Source organism: Laetiporus sulphureus (assembly GCF_001632365.1).
Source record: "Laetiporus sulphureus 93-53 unplaced genomic scaffold LAESUscaffold_109, whole genome shotgun sequence".
Lineage (NCBI taxonomy): Eukaryota > Fungi > Basidiomycota > Agaricomycetes > Polyporales > Laetiporaceae > Laetiporus > Laetiporus sulphureus.
The window spans coordinates 7,033-16,590 of NW_024468618.1; the positions used below are offsets into that span (position 1 = coordinate 7,033).

General features: G+C 50.2%; 4 protein-coding genes across 4 annotated transcripts; 1 reads left to right on the forward strand and 3 right to left on the reverse strand.

The window, feature by feature from the left end:
• Positions 1-48: 48 nt before the first annotated feature.
• LAESUDRAFT_769403 (uncharacterized protein) lies at positions 49-2,816 on the reverse strand (the record flags this gene model as incomplete). Its single annotated transcript, XM_040913777.1, has 6 exons — positions 49-71; positions 230-522; positions 575-888; positions 937-1,913; positions 1,997-2,009; positions 2,613-2,816. 6 exons carry the CDS (start codon positions 2,811-2,813, stop codon positions 49-51), a joined length of 1,821 nt encoding a protein of 606 aa, XP_040757562.1.
• A 495-nt stretch (positions 2,817-3,311) lies between these two features.
• On the reverse strand, positions 3,312-4,764 carry LAESUDRAFT_765171 (uncharacterized protein; the record flags this gene model as incomplete). Its single annotated transcript, XM_040913593.1, has 4 exons — positions 3,312-4,211; positions 4,268-4,416; positions 4,471-4,546; positions 4,597-4,764. The coding sequence occupies 4 exons, from the start codon at positions 4,762-4,764 to the stop codon at positions 3,312-3,314; spliced, it is 1,293 nt and encodes a 430-aa protein (XP_040757563.1).
• A 281-nt stretch (positions 4,765-5,045) lies between these two features.
• Positions 5,046-6,539, forward strand: LAESUDRAFT_718484 (uncharacterized protein; the record flags this gene model as incomplete). The annotated part of the gene is made up of 5 exons (XM_040907440.1): positions 5,046-5,468; positions 5,523-5,598; positions 5,649-5,773; positions 5,849-6,035; positions 6,157-6,539. 5 exons carry the CDS (start codon positions 5,046-5,048, stop codon positions 6,537-6,539), a joined length of 1,194 nt encoding a protein of 397 aa, XP_040757564.1.
• Positions 6,540-6,877: 338 nt separating this feature from the next.
• Positions 6,878-8,970, reverse strand: LAESUDRAFT_765173 (uncharacterized protein; the record flags this gene model as incomplete). The annotated part of the gene is made up of 8 exons (XM_040913594.1): positions 6,878-6,907; positions 6,960-7,382; positions 7,432-7,779; positions 7,953-8,324; positions 8,372-8,506; positions 8,572-8,703; positions 8,760-8,825; positions 8,878-8,970. The coding sequence occupies 8 exons, from the start codon at positions 8,968-8,970 to the stop codon at positions 6,878-6,880; spliced, it is 1,599 nt and encodes a 532-aa protein (XP_040757565.1).
• Between the last annotated feature and the right edge of the window lie 588 nt (positions 8,971-9,558).

A 9,558-nucleotide genomic window follows, 5' to 3' on the forward strand; every position in this document is an offset into this window, starting at 1 on the left:
AAATATACTGACACCCTGAGTTCCTGGGCATTTTCATCGACAACGAGATCATTCATGTGAAGGTAGACGCTCTGATAGACGTTGCGGTATTCTTGTCGAGTCATGCGGAGAGGAATCTCCCGTAGTATCGGGAACACTTCACGTAAGGCCGGGTTGAGCAGGATGGCGCCGAGTTCTACCAGGACTATCAGATTCTCTCAACGTTTGTTGATAGGAGATGCGGACTTACCAGTCGTGACGCATATAGGTTCATGAGGCACGTCGTCAGTTGTAACTGGTGGCTGAAGGGCTGCCAGATCCGCTGTCAGCCTCCTCTGAAGGGCCGCGAATTCTACATCCGCTTCGGTCGATGCTGGGTCCCATGCAGGCTCATAATGTGTATTGTCTGATGGTTCAGGAATGGGGAGAGAAGTCGACGAGCCGTCATCGAGAGCTGGCGTTTCCATTTCCGGTTCCAATGGCCAGTCGGGTTCCACAGTTCCATTTTGATTGTTCACTAGCGGGATAATACGACCGCTATCTCTGGTTGCATTATGAGTGGGCATTTCATATTGCTGTAGATGATGCAGCATACCTGTACAAAGCTAGTTCCTTCGCAACATAAAGTTTAACGCGCCCTTGAGGAGCCTCCAGCTGCACCTGATGGTGCTGGTTATACACGAACTTCAGCAGGCCCCTGTGTCCTTTCCAGGCACCGGATATCACAATCACCCACTGACCTATGTATGGGTTCCGTTCTTGACGAGAAACCCTAATGGACTGGCTTTCGTGTGATTCGATCTCCATCGGGTTTATGACTACCTGTGATGTCTGATTGTACGAAATAGGGATCGGATTGCGGGCTGTGGGCTTGTAGTCCATGATGACATTGAAACACTCCACCGTGATCTGCCCAAGAACTAGTCAGGGATATATTAAGTGTAGTGCAATGCTCACCTGCTGATTGCTGCCGTGCAAGCATAGATTCAGTTCGTTCATCTGTATGGACAGGATGAACCCTCGGCTACCACAATGTGCACCTCTCACAACTTCGACTTTGTCGCCCAGCATGTGGAGTCTCCAGAGAGCGGCCAGCTCCACAGTCGCCGCTCCTATCGGACGAATGTCGACGGCTATCTCAGCGATACTGTCCTGGATGCTCTGGATGCTCCCCTCCAGCCCGACCAGTTGCCCAGACACCACTCGTACACGATCATCCACAGCCAAAGTGGCTATGTATGCCCTGCTTATGATCTCCTTCCTCGCTTCGGACGGAATCCACGGTATCTCAATGAACAGTGCGAGCTCGTCTTCATGAGGGGTGTCTGTAAGTGATATCACGAAGTGAGCTTCAGATCGAAGGCGTATCAGCCCATCTTTAATGATGCCCTTCCGGACCAGAAGCGCGGTATCCTTCTTTCGTGATCCAGAAATCTTGCCATCAACTGTACTCTGGACAGCAACGAGACCGGAAGGCAGATGAACGTGTGAAGTCGAGGAGGCACCTGTCAGCTGAACTTTCGCCCATATGATCAACCTATCCTCATGTACGCGTTCCACATAGGCAAGGGCACGAGCATATCGACCATGCCTATGTTGGATTCTCACCCAAGTACCTGGCGTGATGGGTTTCGAATCTGTCTCTGACGAGAGAAGAAGTTCTGCAGCGTGTTCAACATCGATCACGGTTCTCTCCCTGCGGGCCAGCTCTTGGTAGTGTTGTGCGAGAGCTTGCGCACCGTCATCATCTGCTCTGGGATAGATCATTTGCAGAAGCTGGGGGTGAACGTCGCTTGCTGTGGTAGCTGTCTCATCGTCGATGAGATCTGTGGTGGCATAAATGTCCCTGTCACTGTAATGCAAGAAAGTACGCTTAAACTTGCCTTCGATATTCTCACTTTCTTCATCCGTCTCTACCTCGTTATCAACTGCCGCTTCGAGATCCAGATATCATCTGGCCAATTCCTATTGTCACAAGCCACTGTCAGTGCATGTTCACATTGTTAGAAACTCGTACTCGCCTGCGCCATCTGCAACAAGAGTATTCGATATTTATACCACTTGTTCAAAGGACCAACGTGCCTGTGTGCACATTAACACGAAGGGATACACGTGAGAAAACTCGCTCCGCACAGGCTTGAGGCGGGAGGCACTACATGGAGATGCGCCGATGTCTCACTTTCGCGACCGTGCAAGGGTCCGTTTGGAATCTATCGATTCTGGGGACCCGTTACACGAACTTCAATAGCTAATTAGCGACAACTAATCTAGTCTACCTACGGGGGGGACGAGAAGATGAAAGTAAGAAAAGAAGAGAACCGAAGTGCCACGCTGCATCTATATCCCGTGCCTCAGTGCCAGCCTGCCCTACAGTGGTGTCTAAACCCCGTGACTCATCTAACCCCGTGACTCGGCGCCACCCTGTCCTGAAGTGGCTGATCTCAAAATGCGTCATCAGGCCACAATAGTTTCTCTTTCGCGTCCTCCATCGAGGACGCATATGGTGGTTCTTCAGAACCTTGTTCTCTTAGGTTATGCCCGTAGCACGGTTGAGATAGGCCAAGAACGTCAATCCTACAAGGAGTCATCTATCAGTCCACAAAATAAAACTCTCTTAGAAATATCGTACGCACTTGCAGCCGCTTAGCAAAGTGGGTCACCTTGGTTCCGGCAGCCTTGTCAAACTTGGCCAGGTCAATAAGCAACCTGTGCGCCACATGACCGTTGCCGTTCTTGAATTGAAGGTTGTAGTGTCCGGAGAGACGGTGTGCCATGTACTTTGCGTTTAGGAGGGCGATCTTGGAGGCGGACGAGAGACCGCTGACGCCGAGCATCTTAGAAAGAAACGTGTTTTGGTGGAGCGTGCAAAGCTGAACCCATGAACTGCTTGACGTGCAAGGGAAGCAGAAGTCCAAAATCAAAGTGACTGTCGATTTGCAGTTACGGAAGTGAGTGTATCTCTTTTAGCCACACCGAATAGTGCACTCATTCATTCATATAGCTTGAGGCAGCGGGACCATGATTATGCTGACGCCATTGTCTGGTTGAGGAATAATCGCCACAAATTCAAGATGGAGCCTCCAATGTGCGTTACAGTCCTGAGCGGCAAGTTCGTGCAGTTGGGGATACTAACAAAATCCGACCGCCCAGATCAGTTCATGCCGAGCAACCCTGAGATCTCATGCAACGGTTCGAACATTCAAGCTCAGTACCCTAGATATGCCTACTGCTATTCTTCGTTTGTTGAACTCGTCGCGATCGCGTCCATTTGCAGTGCTCAATACTTGTTACAATACTAATAAAATACAACTAACAGACAATCTACTAAGCTGTTACCTCCATAAGCGGCTGCAATGCTTCTTCCATGCCCAATCGTGGCTGCTAAAATATGCAGTATCGAGCTCCTGACTAAGCAACGAAATGCGGGAGAACTTGACTTCATCTGCGATGAGCTTCTGGCCTTCCCGCCAGGGCTCAGCTCTGTATGCGTCGAGTGTTGGATCTCGAGGCTTGCCATTGACTGTTGGACCCCGAGCCTCGCCATTGGACACATTCTTGCCCTTGTCTTGTGTTGGATCTCGAGGCTCGCCATTGACTGTTGGAACCCCAGCCTCACCATTGAACACATTCTTGCCCTCGTCTTCTGAAGGAGCACTCGTGGCGGACTGCATCGCACTCAGCCAGGCTGGAATGTCGACTGGCTCAATGGGTAGATGGGCCACATCCAGGAGAGGGAGGGGTGCATCAGAAAGTAGCTTGTTTTCGATGCGCGATGTCGTACGTAACTTGGCATTGATGCCTTTTTCAGGACATGTAGCACCATTCGTCAATTCTGGTACTTTGGAGGAGCCATCCGAGCGCTTCTGCCGCTTCGACGGGGAAGTTTCGTCAGTGTCGTTGTCCAAGCAGGCTTCAGATCGGGAACACCGTGAAGAGCGGGGAGCCAGGAATGACGCAGGAATGCCAGTCTGCCATCTGGAGACTATGGCAACCAAACTATTCGTAAGTTTATTTGTCATTCGGGGAGGAAGCCGTGTCAATGGAAACGTGTAGTCGGAAACCATTTTCTTGAAGTGGAGAATGACAAAGTAGGGATGCACACGAGAGAGGACATGAGGAAGTTGGTCATATGGGGCATCGTAGCGGCGGGAAGAGCTGAGTGTCTGGCTGTGCAGTGGGGGGTCGAGTCCGGTAGGAACCAGCTCGTACTCATACAATTTATCTTCGTTTAACTAGCAAAGCTCATATTAAGCCACGGATGTGTTAATTAAAAACATCGCCAACGTACTGGGTAGCTGCTCTGACGACGATCATCGCCATGCCAATCAGGCCAGGAATAATTGTGCTTGGACATGTCGATGATGGAGTCGATGGCACTGCGCATCGGGATCAGAGCCCAGCACTTTGCTTGAAGGTGGGCATGCATGTCTGGGCGTACTGTGGTACCAACGTGAGCAAGGACACAATGAGAAAGAAAGAAAGATTTCTCACAGGTTATGATATTTGACGGTGCTTCTAGATCGAGAGTATCCTTCGCCATACCCCAGTGCCACTCATAGGCATGCATCTAGCGACGATCACGTCAGTGGTGACAAGACCACCGAGACAAAAACGCACATAATGGATTTGTTCCTTCATGTCCAGTGGGATAAGATGATAGCACTGAGCAGGTGAGTCATCGTTGACAGTGGTGGAAAGTGACTCCAGCAGGAGAGGATCCGCCACAATTTCAGGGTCGACGTCGTTGACAACATTGGAAAGTAACTCCAGTGGTAAAGAATCCATTTCAACTTCAGAATTGGCAGTGGGTATTCAGAGGTGTCAATTGGTTGCTTGCGAGTGAAGAGATGACGGTGCGGGCGAGGAGCGACAGTACAGGATAAGCGGACTGACGCGTGAAACGGAATGCACAGTAGAGCAAGCTGCCGCTAGCCACGAGTTAAATCAACAAAATACGTGAAACACAGTCACGTGAAGACGTGACCCACTTGTCGATCGCATTCATTTCGTCAATCGCGTTGGTTTCTCTCGTTCCTTTTCATTCACATAGCAGCCGGTAGCACACCATGTCTCATAGAACTGAAGAGCCTCCAAAGTCTCTTGCCCGTACTCACTCTACTCGCTCTGTACACAGCCTTCGTTCAGATCCAGCTCCAAATCGGAGATACAGCAATTCGGTCTCATTTGACCGGTCACCTGAGGTGCCTGAGAAGCCTAAAAATGCATTGAGCCCTGGCTCCAGGTCATACAAGGCCAAGTCTAATCGGCAGAGTCTTGTATCCCGAAACGCGCCACCTGCATCCCAAAATGCGCCATCTGTTACTCCTATTGGGAGAGTCCATGGACTGCCAAGGAAGTTCGTAGGAGGAAGGAAGCGAATTGAGGCACTTCTATATGGCGGAAAGCACTATGTGATGGAAATGTGGAATTTTAAGATGGGCCCCGTTCACCTGACGCATATCCTGGCACGGGCAACCTCTGAAGAAATCGTGCATCATATATCACTCCTGAATGTTATATTGACTAATTGACTGCCTTAACAGACACGTCGATTGGAATATCACCTTGGTATGTTCCCTGATTCGTTGAACCTTGATTGCAGCCAGAACATTGCTTCCAGTAAGTATTTACTACAATCTGTTTCGCAGCTCTTGACTAGTTTCATTCAGTGTCACCGACGCAACACACATTGTATGACAGTGGCAAGACTGCCTGGCTCATGTCACCGGCAGTGCTGGACCAGCTGTTAGAAATCTTTGAACGTCGCTCACGGTTCACAGCAGAAGAGCGCCAGGTACAATTCTCAATTGTGGGTTATCCTTGTATCTTTTCTGATTAACAAGCCACTAACACCTGAGAATTCACCCAGGCATTTGAAATGCAAGCTTGGGAGTATCAAGTTGTTTCACTCAGCAAAGCCTGCCCATCCTTCATCCGGGAAAGTCACCCAGGTGCAGCCCAAGAAATAATCAATTTTCCATACAATGTCCGTATAAAGAGCCAGGTTCACCCCGCATTCGTGTTCATGAGCACGACCACAAAGCTGCTGGCTCTCGGTAAAAAAAAACTCACGATGGGAAATTCCTGAAGAATACTCCTTGCTGTGCCACAGAATGCTCGATTACTGGACGGAGCATTTCGATATCATTCCATCAGAGATCTTTAATGCTTTCGTAGCACTTGATTACTTGGACTATTACCCGGACTATCACCAGTCGGACTATTCTGATGCCGAATCCGAGTCCTCGAGCGAGTTGAGCGACCTCACCGACTCGCCCTGCCCGTCCCGTGGGTCCACCATGCCAGAGTCTCTGCCCATGTCCCGGAGCGAATCAATCGACTTCAGTGCAGCCCTATCCGCTTCGACGAGCATTCGCAAACATTCCATCGCTAACGACGATGCTGCAGGTGTGGCCCTGAGGACGCGCAGACGCTACACTACCAAGCAAGCAAGCACATCGAATGCCTTTTACGCCACTAACCCCGTCAACACTCCCGATAATCCCTTCTACGACGACATCGCCCCGTCATCCTATATCACTGAAAAGACTGACGATTGAGACTTCATGAAATGACTTCGACCCAATGTAGTCCTGTTGCGCTTATCTGTATGATTATCACGACCTTTCACGCAGCTTTTTCAATCTGAATATGATGTATTCTGCATCCTACTATACAACAGTGAAACAATGCCATGCATGATGCTCGCTGGTTGACGTATCACAATTCAATCGTCATTCTGAGAAAAAAAGAAAAGAGTCTGCCACTAATACAACAATACGGCGTGACGAAATGGACAGAAAAACACTCATACAGTCCATGTCTGGAAGGTGCTGCCCTTCACCGACACTAAGGACAATGGAGGATATTGGCCAGGTGCTTAGCCTCTTCGTGGTAGTCACTGGGTATGATATGCCTCATGCACGGCCTATGATCCACTGTGAGCAATAATTCACGTTTCCATCCAATATACGGCTCACCAGCTGAGGTATGTCAATCACCTTGGTGAATCCTACTTTGCGGCGCTCTACTCTTGTTAGAGATGACAGCCACTGCTGATCATAGAATGAATTCGGCAGGCCACGAACATATTGACGGTGGGATTTCGGGGAACCCGTCGAGAGTTGGGACAGACGTGGCAGCGTTCGGTTTCCTCTAGCCTGAGGGACCGTAGATACAGTCCGATATGTGTCTATGGCATGACACAGCACGTCAAGATCTTCATGACGCCATGGCATTTTAGCGCGACGAACGACCTTAAAGTCCTGGCTGGCTTCATCGTCTGTGTGATCTGAGCTCATGCCCATGACATCGAGCATGTTAAGAGCGTCCTTGATGGTGCTCCAGAGTGGTTGTGCTGCAGTCTTGTTGGCGTTGATGATATTCATTCGCCGGTTAAATATCTGCGTGGTTGGTAAGTGATAGCACGCTTTTAATAAGCCAGGAATGTACCCCTTGGTGGCGTGTGTTGCGACGTAATGCGGCATTCTCCTCACCGTTCTTCGGGAGTGCATCTGTTCTTCTCATATTACGGAGCTGCATGCGCACTCGTCGCAACTTGGCAGTACAAGAGCGTTCAAGGCCAGGCTGCATGATGACGTCAGGATCAAAGGTCAGGGGAAATTCCTGACCAGACTTGATCCGTTGAAGGAAACTCTTTGACAACAAGAAGAGGAGTTCCTTGTTCCAAGGTGTGCTCAACTCGTGCTCCCAATCTACGAGCGGTTCGTCAATGTCTGGCCCATCGCCTAACCCATCTGCAAAAGCCTTGACTGCCGCTAGGGATGCGCTACGAGGCAGCTGACCTTTCATGGGCAGGACACGCTTGTCTCATAGATAGTCCCAGAAACAAGCCTATGAAGATTGTTCAGATGTCCACGGCCTGTTAACGAGTAATTGCAAGTGTGCACGTTAAGTAAATTGTTATCTCGAGGACCTGTTCGGCCCTGAGATCTGGTCGTAGATGGTTCTACGTCTCCAACTTCGTCCTCGTCTCTGTAATATCCTCTTTCATCGGCCTCAGCCCGGCTAGGGGCTTTCTTGCGTTCTGCCCGCATTGTGTTCAAGGCTTCCTGAACCCCTTTCTCAATGCCGTTTGCTACGGCAAGCGACATGGCCTGCATGAGTTTGGACAGTTCAGTATCATTGACAGATCCTGCTGGCGATGCACCTGATGTGCCTGATGGCAGATCAGGATATGCAAGACCATTGTCTGTGAGCTGTGCGAAGGGCTCATTTGCGAAAGCAGACGGCGGTATGCCAGCAATAGGAGATTGTGTATTCCAGGCTTTGGCGGCAACGTTTTGGTCCTGATTGTTTCCCATAGGACGTTCATCCTCACGGGGCTTCACTCATCTGAATGCAGAGACATATGCAAAGGGGATGGACTCACCTCGGGCATTGATGCAATCTCAAAACGCACCACAGCACCGGAGGACGCAGTACGCTGTGCGCTCAGATGAGAGGCTTTACCGGGCAGGGGCGCATTCTGATGCTGGAACCTTGACTGCAGAATGACAGGTGCCATCTAGCAGCGCACAAATGAGACGAATGAGACAATGTTTTCACAGGGGAGCCGCATCAAACACGAACCTGAGCAGCCACTTGAGTTCCTCCTTCCGACATGCCTTGCATCATCTCATCTTCCGAGCTCTCTCCTTCGTCAAGGAGTTCTCCCACTTCCCTCTCACTCTCTGTACCGTGAGCGGCGATATATGTTTCCGGCTGGTAGTAGTCGTTAGAGTCAGCCGGAGTCATTTGGATTATATCGCTGTACGCACCGTCTGAGTGATCCACGGGTTTGAGCCCAACGTGAGCGGGGTAATATCCACTTGGGGTGCAGACACCTGAACGTAGTAGGCATGAAGGCAAACAAACAAGCGACAATGGGATGCGTACAGTGTGATGCCAAACGTACGCTGATCGACGGGTCTCAGAGGATGTACCGTCGACTGATTGTGCAGAGTGATCCAGAGGCGAGAGGTGATCCATTGAGTTTGGTTTCCTCGAGAATGAGATGTACGAGCTGTGAACTCCTTCATAAGTAAAGAAAGGCATACAGATGGAGCACTGCATGAAATCACGAAAGCGGCATTGCGAAAGCGGCAGAAGAATGAGCCAACGTACATTGCGAGAGGCACTAGGCGAGGATGCGCCGATCAGTGGAGTAAAGGTCGCAATTCTGACCCACTTTAAAAATCAGTGACCTATCGCATCTCCCACGCACCTCTGATGTGAATCTGATCCCCAAAGGCCAAGACCGCACTCAGAAACTGTCATCGCACTCAGAAAAGCGCTCCAAACGTGAAATCGTGCTCAATTGTCCGTGCGATCGGGAACATCCATGGCACGTTGCGGAGATTGTATGATGGACATGTGGTTCGATGCGTCATACCAGAAGTGAGGATTCTTGCTTCGCGGATCGCGGATCAGTATTAATGCAGATCAAGAATGTCAGGCACGATTGTGAAGCGGACCTCGACAACACTAGGCGGGGATGCGCCGATCAGTGGAGTAATGCAGCGGGACCTCAATGATCGTTGCTGGCATCCTTGCGGCAAGAGGCACTAGGCGGGGATG